Consider the following 19,635-nt stretch of genomic DNA (forward strand, 5'->3'; position numbering starts at 1 on the left):
TCCAGAGACACCAGTGGGAAGTCGCATGGATGCCAACCTCTGATAAACCCACTTTCTTCTAGAATTGTTGATTTGGGACTTTGAGAAGGAAGCACTTTTAAAGAGGGAGAGGTAGCCAACTTGAATCTTTGTGACATGCAGTGAAATTTAACCCAGTGAGGTAGCTGTTCTTAACGTATGGGAAAACTGAGGTTCAGGGAGGTTATGTCGTTGGCACATGTTACTCAGCTGGGACAGGGAGAACGAAGATTTGAACCTAGGACTGCCTCGACTCCCAAGCCCATCATCTCCACCTCCCTCCCACCTGAACACGTAAAGACTGAGAGAGGTACTCAGACTCCCTCATTCTCCACATGAAGGAACCGAGGCTTAAACAGGAGAAAGAACTAATGCAATAGCATTTGGTGAGTTAAGGTTAGAAATCAAGTGTCCTAATTCCTGATCCTAACTGCATTCACTCCATACTATCACTTCCCTTAGCAAGCTCCTTTCCTGAGTCTGGGAACTTATATTTGCCTCCATTCGTCATCTCATCGTTATTATTACAAGTAGGAATACCAATTTTAAAAAATCCTTTACATATGTACAGTATAGTACACTTTGTAAAATACTGTATCTTCACATATATAATCTTTTTTGATCTTCACAATAGCCATATGAAGTAAGTTGGACAGGGAATATGTATCTTGTTTTACAGATGCAAAGAAAGTGGTTCTGAAAGTTTGAATAACTTTCTCCTGGTTACACCCTACGAGGGATAAAGCCATTCCTAAATCTGGTCTTCTGATTCCAAACCTTTCCACCCTCTGCTAGGACATCCCATCTATTCTGGGTGATAGTACAGTGATGTGAGAGATCGGTATGCTGGTTTCTGTGGGTTTGGGGTAGTTTCTTTGCCGAAGCTTTTGGGACTCTGCTTACCTTCTGGATCTGATGTGGAAGTACAAATGGTTTCTTTCTGCAGAACAGTTTGCTCCCCGACCCTACCCCCACTTTTAAAAACAAAATTCACTTCTCTTCCAGATGCCAGAGTGTATATGCATATTTGAACAGTCACCTGGATCTAATTAAGAAGGCTCAGCCTGTGGGTTTCCTCACTGTTGATTTACATGTTTGGCCAGATTTCCATGGCAACCGGTCTCCCTTAGCAGATCTGACACTAAAGGGCATGGTAAGTGACAGCCAGTCCTTGCTCAAAGGTGAAGGCAGGCCAAAGGGCGACAAAATTTGGAAGAAGCAAAGTGGGAGAAAGGAAAAGAAGAAAACTAAACAAAACAGGCCAACAGCCCACTAGCTTCCTGTAGACGCGCTGCTGTTATGAAGGTTCTTGTTGCTCTGCAGGATGATCTGCTGAAAGTTCTCCTTGTTTCTGAGCCAATCTTGAGAGCGCTAAAAGCAGTATTTCTTACATTTAGCTACTGCTGCCTCTTCGTCCCATGGAGTGGCTGGAGGTTGTGAGCCCCTGCCTGTGTAATTTTTGTATTTACATCAGTTTGAAGAGTCATGTTTTCCATCTCCATTCCCTGGCTGCCTGGTAAGTAAGTGGTAAATATTACCACCCATGATCTTGCTTGCCACAGACACACATCTGCCTGGTCTCTGTAAGTCAGAGCTATTCAGAGTCCATGCTAATATGATTAGAATTTCAGATGGAACTTTGGTGAAAGTAAAATACAATTAATAACTTACGTCGGTGGATAAATTCAGCTCTTAGTGACATTAAGGGTCACTTCCAGTGCAGAGAGTCCGGGCTCTCCCGGAGGGGCCAGGATGAACTTGGTGGGAAAGCTCATAACCACCTAAGCTAAGATATGACATCTTGGTGGCCAAGCGAGATTAGGTGGCTAAGAGTAGTATAGCCATCAAGAATCGCGTGAAAGTGAAAGAAGTAGAGTTAAGCTTCAGTTCCAAGAGGCAGGAGAGGCCACGAATAAGAAAATAAGCCATCGATACAGAATGTAGGAAGCTGTCAAAAGCTGAGAAGCAGAGTGTGAGGTAAATTAAGGTGGAGAATTCAGAGTGGAGGCTGCGAGCAAGGTAAGGTTTATGCACTGCATGGCAATGGAGCAGGCCTGCTGGCTCGAAGCCCTTCAAGACTCACTTCTATGGTTTGTGATTAATTTCACTGAGATGGTTTTAAATATTTTTATGATGCCAACGGGAAGACCTGATCTTTATTTTCATTACCTCGTTGACATAATCAACTTCTGCTAAAAAAAATGGAGTCAAGTTGAAAAGAAAAGAAAATTGGACACAGCAAAAATTATGTGTGTCTAGAGTCTGTGAAGTGTGCCCACACAACAAAAATTATTTGGCCTGTGGAAGCAGAAGGAGAAATGTCCAGAGAGGGCCATGTGGCCACAGGTTGCAGCTAGAAAGCCATGCTTTCGGATAACTGACTCTCTGGATGCAGACAGAAGTTAGGGGAAGAACACATTTTTGTATGGGTACAAAAATGAGTGTCAATTAAAGACAAATAACAGAAGCCAAATACATTAGGCACCTAAAATGCTAAAGAAGTTAAGAAGCCTGACCAGTTCATAAAATAACCCCAAAACAAAGCACAGTTGTATAGTAAAATGATCTGGATCTAGAGTCATTCTCTTGGGGTCCTCCCCTTGCCACTCTCTGTCTACCCAGTTTCAACACCCAGCATGGCAGGTGCCATGTCTCCCAGTGGCTTTTGTCTATTTCTTAAAACTAAGCCCAACATTCAAAGACTTAAGAATTCTAATAAAGGTAGCCCAAATGCAGAATGTAATTCCAAAAGAGACCTGGAGTATTTTTATGAATGCCTGTCTCATTAGAATAAGTGCTTACTCACCAAAGGAGATTTCTTACATGGGGAAATATGCCCAATTATATCGAAATATCCTACTATGTTTGCTTCCTTTAAAGTTTCACTGGTTTATAAATATACCTCATATATTACCTGATATTTCTTATCACTGTTTTCCTTTCATAACTGTTCATGGGTTAGGCTAACATTAGAATAGCTGTCACTTCATGAGTTTACATCACAGCACTGGAAGGAGAAGGTGACCTAGATAAGATAGAAGGAAGGAAATTCTGAGCTAAAAAATTTCCCCCAGATCTCTTTCCCTCAATCCAATTATGGGTAACATCAAAATAATCATCCTGAAAACTATGTTATCCTTTTGTCAGAACCTACAATGACTACTGTCTCCAGCACTCATTCAGTAAATATTTATTTGGTACCTACTATATGCGGAGCACTGCTGTAGACACAGTAAGGTACAATAATTCCTTCATTCATATTTCAAGGGAAAGGAGGGCAGTGCTTGATAAAATGTGTACATAGCAACTAGAATTGTCAGGGTAACCCCAGTAGGGCAAGAACCATATATGATTTCTTCTTTGGGCTCTCGAAACATTTCTCTGGGTACATACTAAGTGTTTAATGTGTACTTATTGATAATTTATAGTCAACATGGAGATAATAAAGAGATCTTGCATTCTTTTAGAAAAAATACATATGAACAATTTGCCAATACTGAATGGATTAGTTGCTACTCTTACTATCCATATGATAAGTATTTAATACCAATATTAATGCCCAGGTAAATTCAGAGAAGAAGCTCCCATTTTATCTTAATTATGGACACATTTGTCAATCAATTATTTTAACAAACAAACACAGGCCCTGTTATAGGTGGTAGTAGGAATAAGAGTAGCCATAATTCCAGCTCTTGGGAATATTACTGTGTTGGGAGCAGGCAATATATAAACAAGCATCGGGGATACTGGGTCAAGCTCCAGGTACCATTCAGTGTCCAGGGCTCCCTACATGCATAGAAGATGAGACCCAACTTGTTTTCACTGGTCAAGAAAGGCTTCAACTAGGAGGCGACACTGAGTGAAGTGAGAAGAGGGTTTGGGGCCAGGGAAGTCATAGTATATGCAGCGTTCTGGAGGGGAGGAGAGAGCATGGCATATGAATGTCAATGATTTTGGCTTCTTATATCATTGTCTTACCAATGATAGGTTGCATTTAGCTTTTTATCTTGGTAATAAGAAAATATTTTCTCAGAACCACTCCCTATTCTCCTTCGGCTTCAGCAGCATTATGCTCTCTTAGTTCTTTGCTCTTGCACCATTGACTCTTGTCTCTTACTTTGTTAAACATCCATTCATTCATTAAGTGTTGTTCACCTACTATGAACACAAAGGAAAAAAGAAACTGTACCTGTCCTGAGTTCACATGAAAGTAGGGAAGATAATTATTGTACGTGTGTGTGTGTGTAATCATTATACAGTGTGATGATACCTGTAATATAAACATCGATGTAAGCTGAAGGGGGTGCTCTGTAAATATCTGACTTTGAAATTTTTTTAAAAACTGGCATTTGGTTAGCAAGGCCTCATACAACCTTTCTCTATTTCACTTGAAAATGACCGGTGAAGATTCAGAAAAATCATTAACTCATTCTGACTTTGACAATTAAGATGACATTCAGCTAGGAAAATTTGAATTGGCATTCTCAGAATCTGGGAATATTTTCCAGCATCTAAAATACTAAATATAACTTGTTTGATAACCGTAGTACATGACATATGAGCATAGTAAACCACTAGCCTTGGAAGAGTTCGGACATCTCCACCTTTTGCTCCCTCACTTAAAAATGCAAGGCCCGTTTAAGGCTAAAAAGAGGATAGTCATCCCTCTACCCTGCTACTGCGGTTAAGAGTTTTTGTTTTGTTTTGCTTTTTGGAAGCAGCCAGCAAGTTGAATTTCCCAGAACTCCTACACAACTTGAATCTTATCTTCTCTTTCAGTTCAGTCCATTAGAAAACTGCCAACCCAAGAAGCCAGCTGAGCAGGGAGTCTGATCTAGGATGAATGGTGGTGCTGCCCTGCACGCTAAGGATCCTGAGTTAAAAAAAAAAAAATCTATTAGCGAGGCAGAGACAGGAAAACCTTGTGAATTTGGAGGAGGGGTATAGTTTTGCATGACTGCTGCTTTAGGATTAGAAACCTGGGCAGCGGTGACCCACCTCTGGCCAACGAAATAGAAACTGCTAGCCTCTCGAAATTGGCAACTAGCTGTAGATCTGAAGAGGCAAATCCAAACTACAGTGAGTTGGGTTGGAAGTAAATCATGAGGACGGTATGCTGGGAAACACTGAATATGTTTAACTCTAGTTAGAATGAATAAAAAAATAATAAAGCGAGTCCATTAGGAAAACCATGTTGCATACAAAGAAAAAGAGATACCGTATTGAACACTTAGGGAAAGGCCTCTTAAAAAATATTTATTACTGAAACCAAAAGAAAATATTAAAAACTCCTCGACATAGTCAATGGGATTTTTTTAAAGGCACATCTCTATGAAATAAGGTAGAAACTTATTAGGAAAAAATGAGTTTGGAAGAAAAGTCAGTGGAATAGAAAAAAAAAAATGAAGTGATAAAGACAACCAAAAATACTAAATAGAATTAAAACCTGCATCGAGGGCAATAAACATAACTTTTACTGAAGAAAAATAAGATCAGAGCTGTCATAAGATACAGCATATATTTTAAATTTACTAGAAAAACATTTTGAGGGTGGGGTCTATAGCTTATTTACTGTTTAAATTTCAACAGTGCCTAGGTCAGAGACAGGGACATGTCTCTGTTGGCTTATAGTTAAGCAATTATTTTAATCTTTCTTTGCCAAGTGAGGAATGAATGGTGGCCTGCCCTGGTTCACAATACCAAGAAATGGCAGAGCTTCAATAAAAACATGAATCCTGACTTTCGGGGCTCTTATCCCCATGAGGCTGCCTTAACTCATAACTCTGGACTTCGAGAAGTGTACTGAGGACTATAAAAAAGGAGTCCAAATTCCTATGTCACGTACAGCTTAATGCTGAACCACACTCCTCACTCTGGTCCTTGCTCCTTTGTTCTGACCACCAGCTTTCTCACTCTTTCTCCAATTTTTCTCTTTATTTTGGTCCTTGAATTAAAGCTCTGACCCTGTCTTTTCTCAGTAATGGTTCCAGTTTCCTTCCTACCCTCACTGACTCAGAGTTCAAAAGTAATTGTCACGCCTGGTTCAACTTGGCTCTAAACACTTGCACGTTAGGTGCGTACCCTCGTAAGCAGGAACAGGGCACCAGGCATCCTTCCATTATGCTTGATAGAATCATTTCTTTTTTTGATCTGGTAACAGTTGGCTCCCTGCCATGTGACTAGCTATTTAATTTTGTTTGGTGATGAAGTGTCAACCTACAGCATTGGGCTAAAAAGAGATGGAGGTTAGGGGGTGGACAGCTTAATAGTATGCCTGGACCAAGTAGTCAACTATGTAAATAGTTCTCCTTTCCACTTAATAAATGAGGCATGGAGAGCTAAGAAATGCGCATGCGATATTTAAACGACGTAGAAGCTTGGGTAACAGCCATCAATCATTGTCAAAACATTTAACACTGGTGATTATAGTTTCTTTAAAACCAAACCAAAACAAAAAATTCTTACTTTTAAAGTGAAGAAACATGACATGGTCACACATGGAGACAGATGAAGCTAAATTCTCACCATCAGGAATCGTTGCATGGTTTATGCTTGTTTGGGTGTGTGATTGTTTTTATATTGAATGGTTGTTGGATAGTTTTACCCCTGTGAACTAGTAAAGAGAGCCCAGGTTTTGCTGTCAGACCTGCATCTGCATCCTGACTGGAAAGTGTATCAGTTGTATGACCTCTGAGGTTAGCTCTGTGAAGTCAGTCTGCTTGTCAGTGAGCGGGAAAGACACAGGCTTCCATGCATCATTGTCAGAATCAAATGGGAAGACTGTCACATAGTACACAGACAGCAACAGCAAATGCTTTTAAATCTGTGGCTCCTTAGTGGTTCTTACTCGCGTGTTTACAAAGTGGCCAGCCAGATGATAAGTATCCCCTTTGAATTCTGAGCAGCCCATCATGAGCTGTCCACCTTAGTCTCAGGACCGACCGGATTCACCAGCCATGAAAATCATAGCCACCAACAACCAGCTAGAAAAGCTGAACAATCACTTGGTCTGTCACAGGAACCAAGTTTTATACAGGTGTAGTGATTAGTGATTGGCCCTCAATTTCCCCACCGACATAGTGAGAAACTCAAATTTGGTGTACCTGCAAAACAGCTAGTGCTATAGGAGTTTTGAAAGAGTCCTTACCTCCTTGTATATATGACCAGTTGTTATTCTGTTATTCTCAAATTAATATGACCTTTTCATTTTGATGGGTTTTTTAAAAATTATTTTCCTGAAATACCCACTCAAAGAATTAAATTACCCCAGAGACATAGCAGGCTGTGAGAACACACCATGTTCACCATTGGTTGAAACGTGTTTTCTGTGCTTCGTTTTGGAAATACAGCATTCTGCAGAACAGAAAGTTACTTTCTGGTTCTTTGAAGAGCTGTGATTTCTAACGTAAGGCCATATGCTGCTCAAACTGCTGGAGAGGTTGAATGCTGCTCCAAAAGCTCTTCAAAGCAAGCACAGAGCAAGTGTGCATGTGGAAAACGGGGAGAGAGTCAGGAAAGAAGCATTACAAGATCTTAGCCAGTTCCCAGAGGACTAACTCCTAGCTAGAGATGGGCAGCACTAAACAGAGTCAGATGTGGATGGAGTCAGCAACTCAGATGAGTACTTTTGTAAGAGCTCAGTAGAAACCAGAGGGTGTATCCTTGTGGCTTCCTCTGATAGGGTGATCGATGACGGAGCTGGAAGTACGTGAGCAAATTAAAGCAGCTTTTGAGTGATATATTTATAAGCTTTGGAAACATGTGGGCTCTTTGACATGCATTTGTTGATGTTTTTCTTATGATTTAATGCTGTTTTATTTAGCCATTTTTACATATTGTTTTTGCCTATGAAAAATCAAATCCTATAACAAAGCTTAATATCCTCAGTATCATTTTACTGGTTATCTGATAATGTGTATTTCTTTTTTTTCCCTTTGAAGTAACTAATGTAGCAGCTAGTGTTGTGATTTATAATAGGTCTCATTTATTCAGGGATCACGATGTCCCAGGCACCAAGGTAGCTGCTTTACATGCATCAACACCAATTTTTATATTAACCCTACAAGGCAGTGTCGTTGCTCCCATTTAAAAGAATGGAGAAACTATGGTTCAGAAAGTCTAAGTTATTTACTCAGAAAAGATGGGAAGTTATATTACATCCTAGTCAATTCAGACCACGGTCACTGATGTTCTTTGAAAGAAAAAAAGTTTTAAGATTTAAAAGAAAACACACAAGTCTTTGTATTTTCATACTCTCTTGCTCTATTTTCAGTGTGTTTGCCATATTTCTTCCTCATTTTACTGACTTTTTAAATTATATCACAGAGGTAGACTTTTCTTTCCTAGTACATTCTATCTTCTCTATATACACTAAAAAACAAGTAGTACTGGGGGAGGGGGTAGATAATGGACAGGAGTTCTGCCCAAGTGCATAATGAGGAGTGAATTAGGTAGAAGTCGGCTAGGAAGGCCCGACAGATAAACAATGAGAAAGAACTGAGGCCAGAGGACGAAGAATGGAATCTGAAGAGTTGTATAAATCAAAGACAGGGTTGGATGATACAGGTGGGGGCCAAGACAGTTGACCAGAACAGCTTTGGGATACTGGTACATGACATATTAAAATAACTTAGATTTAGAGCTTCAGAAGCAGAGCAGACAAAGGTGTGAAGTGCTCGGTCCGTCTGGGAAACAGCAAATGGACTGGAGTTCACCAATAGAACAAGGTTGTAAGGGACAGTGCTGGCCCATCATCTAGTCAGTGTGTGTGTCTTAGTTGTGTGTTGCTGCTTTGATGAATTACCACAAAGTTAAAACTTAAATTTATTTTCTCCTAGTTCTGTAAATTAGAAGCCCTGGCTGGCTTTCGCAGGTTTCTCTGTTCCAGTTTTCTCAAGACTAGAACCAAGAGCTCTTATCAGCAAGCTCTGGGAATAATCTACCAAACTCATTCAAATTCTTAGCCAAATTAAACTCCGTGCAGTTGTAGGAGGCCCCTGTTTCCTGGCTGACTGTCAGGCCGGGGTCCTCAGCTTCTGAAGGCCACCCTTACCTCTTGGCTCCTTGTCTCTTTCTTGTACCTTCAAAGTCAGCAATGGCAGATCAAGTCCTTCTCATGCTTTGAATCTGATTTTCATTTCTGCCTCATTTCTTCTGCCTCTTTTCTTTTACCATATCTCTTGACTGACTGTTCTGCCTTCCTCTTCTGCTTTTAAGAGCACATGCAATTACATTGAGTCCGATTGGATAATCCAGAATAATCTCCATGTTTTAAGGTCAGCTGACTAGTCACTAGTTCCATCTGCAAAGTCCCTTTATAATAATGTTTAGATTAGTGTTTGAGTAACAAGAAGATGGGGATCTTGGGAGAATATCTTTAGAATTCTGCCTACTACAGTGTGTTAACACATTTGTTTTTGCATTCCTCAAATCTCACTTCGTTTTATGCATTACCAAATGTCAGCCTCGACTCCTGATAATTACTGAAACTTCTAATTGTTGTCTGGGAGATTTGTTTGTTTTCTCTTCCAGGCTGCCGATATCTCAGCCTTGTTCTCCCATCTTTGTCCTCTCTCCAGAGGTTTTCTATAAATCTTTCTCTGATCCTCCTCATTTCCTCGCTGTCTGTCCATCAGCTCCACCTTCATTATTGCCTGAGCAAACAAGGCATTTTTTCTTTTCCTTTGCGTTCTGAAAACTTTTGACTAATTCCGTGGATACTCCCCATCAAGTTCTGATGACTCTAGAATAAATCTCAGGACTGGGAATTCTGTTTCGTGTTTTTTGTAATTTTTAGAAACCACTTGAGAATCTATATCTAATCCCTCCTCCACCACGTTTTTTCCCCTTATAATCACTTCAATTCCTTTAACAACTGACAAAGAAAAAACTTAGCTAACTAAGTTGCTAATACATTTTTTAATCTCAACTATTTTAAGGTCTATGAAACTATAAGTCCCATTGCCAAGATTTAGGACAATTGTTCTTACACTTTATTGTGTATCAGGACCTTGCTGAAAATGCAAATTGCTGAGCGCATACCAAAGGTTCAGTAAATCTGGAGTTGGATCTCATAAAATCTATATTCACCTGAGATCCCAGGAAAGAGTTAAGAGATATGCCCAAATTCTCACAGCCACTAAGTGGTAGCAGGATTTAAGCTGAAGAGCTGAAGTGCAGGGTGAAGTTCACCTGTCTGTCATATTCACAGAGTGAGTGGAAGTGTGTAGGTTGATAAGAACCAAGGCTTCTCCAAAGAATTTTTGAAAGTAGGTCCTCCACTGTCCCATCCCTGGGCACTCATCAGGGACACACTGCTTTTCCACACCCCTAGATGCCCATACCTTTAACATCATGATCTTGATGCTGATGATCAGCATACATTCTATCCTGCCTTCTCATCTTGTGCAGCCACAGTCTTCAGTGACCTTCATTAATACCCTGGAGGTACCCATACCACGTTGAAGGAGATGCTTTATCACTTTATTCCAATTAATGAATGGGATTGAGCCCTTCCTGCATTCAAGAGGAAGAGGATGTACATTTATTAAGAGAAAGGGAAAGAAAAAACATTTTTAAGTGCTACCTATGCACACATTGTTGACACTAGCTCTTGTAAACTCAGTACAGCTTGCTAAAAAAGTAAGCCACTCTTAAAGTGATATTTAATCTTCACACAAATGCCTTGAGGTATTATTATTACTATTTGACAAATGAAAAAAGTTGAAGTTAAAAAACTCGTGCTATCGTGCAGGTGGTTGGGGGGAATGTCAAAATTTAAACCCAGGTATCTTATTCCAGACCTCATCATCTTTCTATTCACCTACATTCCTAAGCTCGAAAATCCTATAACCATTTTATATAAGTGTTTTATAACCATTACCTAGGATATTGAAATGATCAATTTCAATTCACATCTCTTTGGTCGCTAAGTGCAGCTTTCCCACATCTCTAAATATTACTTATAAGTGTTTTCTCTTACAGTTGTCCTCATTACACAATAGCCAAAATAAATAAAATGTGCTTACCATTGCAGCTGTCCCATGGGGCTTCCCCATACATTTCACCGTCTTGCCCAAACATTCAAAATAGGCACATGCACATCTATAAACACATTCCTTCCACTTCCTCTTAATGATGGAACAAGTCGGCCTTCAGCCTGGGATGTCAGCTCATCTTCCCTATCCCAGCTTTCTCACTAGTTACAAAGCTGCACCTCCCCCAGGACGTCCTTGGCATTCCCAGGGTACTGTTGCCACCTCTTTACCAAGACAGCTTCCTAAGGGCTCTTTTGTAGCCTCCTGAGTGGTCTACATGGTTGGCATTCCTTAGAAAGTACCATCTTGGGCTGGCTGACATTTTACTTTTGCCAAGGCAGGGCTAACGTCCCTGGTATTTGAGAGAATCAAATGGACTTAATGATCATCTACCCTTCTTGTGTCTCCATCTTCATATCAGGTGAGATGTGAAAGAAGCAGGGACCCTGATCATAGTAACTTCACACTTTAGAGAGAAATGTCTTTTATTGAGTCACGTTTCAACTCCATTGCCCTGATGCTAGTGGTGAGGAAATGTTGGAAATTGCTGCGGGAGAACTGGAAATGGCTGCTTCCTCTTTGTACTGCGGACCTTCTTCCCAGGAATAATGTTTTCTCTCATGTTTTATTTGTCAGGAAAAAAATAAAACTATGTCACTCATCATGTGTCCCTTTTTTAACATAGCTACTAGAAAATTCTAGAGTTAAATTTAGTGCTCATTTACATCAATTATCTCATTCTTGGTTTCTGGCTAAAAGAAACTATCTTTTCTGCCCTATGATTTCTAAGCTCTGGAGGCACTAGAAATTTAGGGAAGGATCCATGATGTCTTTATGCTTGAATACCAGTAATTTTTGGAAGTTCTTATGAATATTTCCTGGATATTAAGAAAGCTAAATCTGGCAATATCACACCTCTTTTCTCTTATGGGTTCTTACTAATTGAGTAGGAGATCAGAACCAGTAACATTATCAGTGTTATAAAGTGCACTGGAGTTCCTAATAAATTGATAAGGGAGTGCATCTTATATACGAAGTCAACCTTCTCCCCCATCACCATCACAATTTATCTAAATCTGGTGTTTAGGACAAACCTGGATGGAGATGTGGGTCTGTCAAGCATATACATACCCAGTCACACACACAGAGGATTGTGGCTTAATTCACATCACATTGATGACCAGGGAGAGGAAGCCTGAGGCAGCCTGCCTCCTGGACTGGCTCAGGAAGAGAATTGTAAGCCATGGCCCAGTTGGCTTTCCCAGTTAGACCAACAACGGAGATGCAATTGAGGCCAGACCAGAGAGAGAGAGAGAGAGAGAGAGATCATTAATGATCTTTACCTGGGACCACTAAATGCCTTGGTGCTGGTTGCTCACACAAGATATTCAGCCGAGGCAGCATATGACAGGACTGAAACACTGTCACTCTGCTCCTTTTTGTAATTAATTCTCCCAGATGGCATGCCTTATGTATTTAATCCACCTGAAGGGGGCACCTTTTTCTAATTCACACAACGGCTCCGTATGAACTGCAGGGATTCAACTTTTACCCCAATCTCCTATAAGCCACTTCTCCGATAAGGAAGGGTAAATGTGGAGGTTAGGGGTGTTGGGAGCATAGAGTGAGCAACTAGAAGTGATCTTCCAGTGTTCTGTCTTGGGACATGGAACAAATGACTCTTCCCCTTTGTGAATGTATGAGGAGCCGAGGCAGTAAATATTGTCCTCTCATAATCATATAATTTGTCAGAGAAGGACATGATATTCGGAGAGAGTGGTATACAAAAAGAAAAAAGGAGCGTTGAACTGTCACTAAGTTACATATTCAGCAGGTCTTAACTTAGTGTCTACTATGTGCCAGGCACAGTGCTAGTGTTGAAGATTCTGTGGTAAATAACAAAGTGTGTCAGAACACCTATGTTCTGGTTTCCATTCTCTGTGTTCCCTTAGGCAAATTATTTCCTCAGGAAGATTATAAAACGAGTTTCTATATTGTCATCATTGTGCATGTTCTCTCCTAGTTCCGGCGTGCTTACTGTATGTTTAGGTCTCTGGGGAGTTTTATGAGAGATGTACCTTCATAGAGTTATTGGCTTGGGAGGATGCAACCCCTGAGCTCCTCTCTGGTCTCTCATTGAAACCTTCCATGCTCCTGTGTGTTAAAATCAAAGCCATTGTTTTTATTTAGTTGCCCGATTATTTGCCAAGGAAAACTTATCAGCAGGTAGCTCTACTGAATTCAGGAATCCCCTTATGAGCAGACTTAGGTGAGTATCCAGAAGAGCTGGAACATAGGATGCTAAGTGAGGAAGGGCAAACACAGGTGCTGAAGAAGTGAGCAGGGGCTAGCCTGAGAAGAAACACACAGAAATAAAGGCATTTCTGCTTAGAAATAAGGGCAGTGGGGAGAATTTTTCACAGGGAGTAACATGATCAAATTTGCATTTGAGAATAATCACTAGCTCGATCCTAGAGAGGAGCACCCTTAGAAACAGAGAGATTTGATCCGGGCCTAATTCAGCAATCAGGAAGGACGTCATAGTAGCCTGGGTTAAGGAAGTGAGAGACAGTGAGGATGAGATAAGGGGATGGATTCAAAAGAGATTTTTGAGATCAAATGTACAAGACCTGGAGACTGGCTAAATACAGAAAGGGAGAGAAAAGTCACGGAAAGGTGCTCCCAAGTTTCTGGTTTGGGCAATGGAGTGGTGTCTGTACCCTTCCAACAGACCAATACTGGCCCCTTCACAGCTTGGGGTGGAATCTGGAGAGAGTAATAAGTGGGGCTGGAAGGTGAAGGAAAGGGGTCTGAATAGACCACTCAGCTCCCCTATTGTAATGCAAGCTGCACATCACTACCTCATTGAACTCAGAACCATACACACTGTAGGCCCTAAGTAAATGTATGTTGGGTGAATTAAATTTTGTAATGCGAAAATATAAAATGCACTCTGGTATTGATGCCCATAAACTTTAGGCTAGACTTGACAAAACCCGCTGTCTTAACCCTCTAGAAATGTCCCAAGAGAATACTTTAATGAATGGGAGACGTGAAAGTGGGACTGTGAACAAGTCTTGAAAGCGTTCTAATCTAGCATACTGTTCAGTTCTGGAATCCCTCAGAGATTGACATACTCCATACGACCATGTGGTTCTGGTTGACTTGAATAGGATTCCCTTGCAACCCACAGGTTCTAAATTATCTCCTAGTAGGTATAACATTTATAGGAGATCTATTATTTTACCCTGAATACTCCCTGGATGCTGATACACTGAATTCTGAAAGTAGCAGAACTCAGAATAAGATCACCTTTTACTAGAATGCCATTACTACATGTTGATTTCTGCAAGCCAACGATATTTGCAATAAAAGAACATTTTTTTAAAGAAGAAAAAGGAAATACAATTCCATGCTAAGAAATATCAAATACAGCCTTCCAACAGTATTTATTTTGTTTCGTTTTTGTTTCATTCAAGACAAGGAATTTCTTTTAAGAAGGGATAGATTTTCCCAGGTCTGGAGATTAAACAATTTAGTACTCATTTCACGTTCTGTTCACAAAAAGGGGATTTGCATATGAACTTGTTTCGGCAAGAAAACATGTGAACGTGTTTCATGGGAACTAACTCTATCTGTGGCAGCTCCTTTTGGCCATCATCTTCTTTTCTTGTTTTCATCCCTCCAGGTCACCGGATTGAAACTGTCTCAGGACCTCGATGATCTCGCCATTCTCTACCTGGCCACAGTTCAAGCCATTGCTGTAAGACACTTTAATGCCATTTTTAAAAAGACTTAGGGTATCAATAAACTTTAGACCACATTATCCCCAAGATATATCATATGCTTTTGTGACAGAGTTTCTTAATTAAAAGGGAGCTTGCCAAAAAGAGATGCGTGTCTGTCCAGAAGGAAGTCTAGACGGTTTTCACCTGCTTTATTAATAACCTCAAATAGCTAGAAGCTGAAAGGAGTTAAAGTCTTTGAATGTCATATTTATCATTTGTCTAATTTGCCTCCTAAGTTCAATTAAATGGAAGCAAGCAAGCAGATGCCATGTATGCTTGCATTAAGAAAAACTAGTATTAAGAATGTCCAGATTTATAAAATGCATGATATTGTTCACTTGGCAAAAAGATTTATTAAAGAGTTTTTTTTTTTTTTAATAGTAAGCTTCCTTAAAACATGAAAGTGTTTGGTTTTAGATAATCACCTGCTTAAATGAGCAGTTTGGATGGTTAGGGAGTGAGACTATAAATCTAAAGTACCAGGAGCTCCTAAACCAAAGATCAATCAAAAATGAAAACAAAATCCTAAAAGCTCGAACATGGTGGTCTAAGGAGTCTTATTCTCTAGAAGTGACCCATGAGTGAGCTGTAAGAGGGTTCTAAACCTTGAAATCACTCACGGAAGATTATATGTGTGCACATGTTAGAAAGTGCATTTGGGCAGATTGGGTCATAGCTTTCAGGATCTCAGAGCTGGCGAGAACCCCAAAATCACTGTTGATCTAGTGAGACTTGGCCACTCTGGAAAGAAAATGAGGACCAACAGAAAGGAAAAATCAGTTCACTAAATATGTATTCAAAATTGATTTTCAGGAAAATACCCATTTAAACAAAGATTTTGTTAATGCTTTATGGACGTATTTATATGCTGTTCAATTATTGTTTTTCCATATTTCTTTTATAACTTTAGTGCTTCAAATAATAGAACTACATGCATTTTTCTTATATCTATATCACCGTCAAAAGTATTTTTCTTATGTTCCGATATGTCCAGGTGTCATGTACATATGATGAGAACAGAACTCCCCAACCACTAAAGGAGTATACAGTGTTTAGTACAACTACATAGGAGTATGGAATCAGACAAGGTGATTAGATTAAACAGTGTTTTTGTTTGTTTGTTTGTTTAGTTTAGTTTATAGGCCAGTTTGGCTGTATTTTTCTGAAGCTATTGATTGAATAGCTTGGCTAGTTCAGTGGAATCAATCACCCTGCCTTATTTATGATAGGGAATTGGTCAAAAACAGATAATTCTGACATCTATCAAAATGAAGAGAGTGACTAATAAGATGAAAATGGAGAACAAAACTGTGCATCAGTAGTAAAAACAATTATATATATAGTGATCCTATTTTATAGTAATGATGGTAATGATAATGATATAGTTTCAGGATATCATGTGCCAGGCACTGTGCTAAATATTTTACACATTATCTGACTTAACCTTTTGAGGTAGGTATGATAATCCCTGTTCCACAGATTAGAAACCTAAGCCTCACTGAAGTTAATTGCTCAGTTTCATATAGCTAGTAAGGGGCAGAGCTGGGATTTTAAAAATTAGATATATGATATATTGAGGAACTTTCTTTTATTTTCTGATTCATTAATGTCATTGTATGGAAAATCTTATAGTGGAATGAATTGCTTGTATTGAAATGAATAATCCTGGTGAACCAGAGCTGGGTGATGCTCATCCTTCTGAGTCTATGCTAAGAGATAGACATGAAGAATGAGGCCACACAAGATGGACCAAGGGGCACCATCATGTGGTGATAATGACTGTTACCTCTCTTCGATACCCACTCTCTGTGCCAGGCATCTGTGGCTTAAGACAGTTACCTATAAGCAGGTGAGATTGTTCTCATTTTAGTCACAGAGGGAAACCGCTTGCCAAGGTCAAAACATGTAGTATACGGCAGAGTCAGAATTTGAACCTCTATCTGACTCACTCTCCCAGGCTTCTGCTTTCCAGGTTACCAGGCTGCATTTTTCTTTTATCTATTTGTTAAAGCTATCTAGATACAATAAGCTTCCAGGCATTCCCAAGGGCAGTTTTGACTTGGCATATTTTAGAAAACATTGTTAATTTGGCCAGGATTGTCTCACAGAGGTCCCTTTCCTGGTAAGAACACTGCAGTAGAAGTCCAAGAATGTATAAATGAAGATACACATAATGCAGGCCGTGTTGAGGGTGGAGAGCCTGCTGTATTTTCCCAAATACCACACACTTGGAAAATCAATCCTGTATGTAATGGGCCATCATGTAGTAAAAGCTATCGTAGTTATTCTGTCCATTGTCTTAATGACGTTTATAAAAATGTCACAAAGAGAAGCCAATTTAAGACTGAGATTTTTTTTAAGAAGACTTTATTGTGGAGTCAAATGAATTGTGAGTACAGTCTGTTTTGCACAAGTATCTTGGTGTGCAGATCTTTTAGGCAAAAATGTGCATTTTAATGAAGCATTCTGGTAGCAGATATTTTCCCATAATGTTCAACTTGAAAAAAAACATTTTTTTTGTTTCATTGGCTCCAAATAAGGCCATAGCACCTATTGGTTGTTGATAAGTTAAATTGAAACAAATTCCTCTCTATAGTAATATCTATGGTTGGTATTTTGTAGAAATAGAATGAAATTGAAGAGATATTGTAATGGAGTTAACTTGGGACTGTGTGAAACCCTCCATGAAGTAAAATTCTCTCTTGATTGAACTTCATTGAAAGACCTGTCAAACACCCAGTTTATCCATAGCCTGTTCATCTATAGTTTTCTTTTCAGAATAGACCCTTAAAAAGTACTATTTGCATTTGAAGTCTCTCAATTTGCATTTGGTTCTGTACATTCCCAGTGGAATGGCTTAATTTTAATTTAAATTTCTCTGTGAAAACATTTTTTCCAGAAAGGTGAGCACAGAATCATTTTAGCACAAAGCCCTTTGGCGGGGCATTTAAGGAGGGTGGAGCATTTCACAGAGTGGAGTCTGGGACACCAAAAGGGAATGGCCTGTAACGAACCGCCAGCCCAAGTGGGAAATTCCAGCCAACAATGCCACACAGGAGAGAGACAGGCTGTCACGGCCCCTCTCGAGGGAGTGCCTCTTGTTCCAGTCTTTCCTTCCTTTTCCCAGGCAGTGGGCTTTGTATTACCCTCAACTCAGGCCTGCTAATCTTATGAGCCCCAGGTCCCTGGTTTTAGAAATATCGATTTTGCATTGCATTTCCTACAGACTGTTGTACTTTAGGCAAATTATATAACTCCTAAATGAGGGTAGCAATATGCAATTTTTGAATTTGTCATTAGGTTAGAGATGACAGTTGAGTGCATAGCAGAGTGCCTAGCATATAGTTGATAAGCAGAATGACTCATTTCTAAACACTTCTCATGTGCTCGACACTCTTCTGCAAACTTACATGCACTGTCTACCTTACAGGTAGGGTTAAGTGTTTCACCAAGTCTAAGACCACATTTAAATTTTTTTAAATTTCTGACAATCCATAGAATTTTCAAATGAACGAATGTGGTATTATTATTCCCATTTAAAAATATGAATTAAGTCATAGAAAGGTTAGGTATAGGTTTGATTCGAGAAATAGGTGAAATGCCTTAATACCATCCTAGGTTTTTTTTAATTCAAATGTCATAATCTTAGCTACTACAGATTCATATTCCTAGAGTAGACTTAGAGTACCTGTATTCCGTGGACACCAAATGAACCATGGTGGATGTAAGGGCATCTGTAGACCTCCTGAAACTATTTATAATACCATTTTGGACTTTTTTCTGGGGAGGTCAATAGGTTTTATTATTTTCTCAAGAAAGTTCATGACCGCCAAAAAAGCTTAAGAAAGAACATCTGGGGGTAATCAGCCATAATCAATAAGCAGGATCTGGCCTTATATGGTACAACATGTTTTAATTTTTATTTTTAACCCAGTACATCTGTGGATTATCTTTGGCGGCCCACATTTCACCGAATCCATATTCTTACCAGATTTCACTAATAGCTTCAACAAAACCCAGAGACCTCTGGGCTGGAACTGGTCTGCTCCTTGAACTACCCATCTCCTTCATCATTTATTTCACAGCAATCAGGATGTCAACCCCGCATCCCCCAGACCACCCTATAGAAAACTCCCTCTCCCAGAGGTACCTCCAGCCCAGGATAAAGCTCTCCAGCTGGCCTTGTTAAAGGGGGCTTCACTTACCCTATATTCTACCCTCTGGGGGTCAAGGGAATATTTAGATCACTTCTCAAACCCTCTACTTTGGTTAAGCCTCTGATTTGGCATTCCCTCAAGCTAAACTATCGTCTTCTTTTCTATACCCACTAGGTACCAACTTGCCAGCAATGCTGTCACACTTCCATTTGTGATATTGGCTCATGTGTTCTCTCCAGCCCAAACTTTCCTTCTTCTTGGTGGCTGCACCATCTGTAGTGTCTCAGATCCTTGACCTCCAGTCTCCCTTGACCTTCTCTTCTGTCTGCTTTAGCATCTCCCATGTTCACACCTAGGACTTTGTCGTCTCCCAGAATTACTCAATCTCTAAACATTTTCAGGTCTATTTCGCCACCGAAGAAACCTTTTCCTGCCTCGTAAGCCCATATCACAGTTCATCTTCTATGTTTTTAATTCTTATCCCAAATAAGTTATGATTTGTGGAATTCTAGTTTTTGAACTTCTAAATAAATTATGGTTTTTAATTATTAGAATATTCTAGCCAAAACTAAAGAATCGGACATTAAGATTCGCCTGATGACCTTACGATAGTGTGCTCTTCCCAAGCTTTAACAT

General features: G+C 39.7%; 1 protein-coding gene across 9 annotated transcripts in view; it reads left to right on the forward strand.

Annotated features, from left to right (window-relative positions):
• The window catches only part of FGGY (FGGY carbohydrate kinase domain containing), a 364,704-nt gene that overhangs the window by 265,726 nt on the left and 79,343 nt on the right, over window positions 1-19,635 (forward strand). For all 9 annotated transcript variants that reach the window (XM_039887657.1, XM_039887684.1, XM_039887635.1 and 6 more), the window contains 2 exons: window positions 1,024-1,171; window positions 14,743-14,817. In XM_039887657.1, the coding sequence (XP_039743591.1) occupies window positions 1,024-1,171; window positions 14,743-14,817 (223 nt within the window). The remainder of the gene's footprint in view (window positions 1-1,023; window positions 1,172-14,742; window positions 14,818-19,635) is intronic.

The sequence above is a fragment of the Pteropus medius genome, unplaced genomic scaffold (assembly GCF_902729225.1).
Source record: "Pteropus medius unplaced genomic scaffold, Ma_sr-lr_union100, whole genome shotgun sequence".
NCBI classification, from domain to species: domain Eukaryota; kingdom Metazoa; phylum Chordata; class Mammalia; order Chiroptera; family Pteropodidae; genus Pteropus; species Pteropus medius.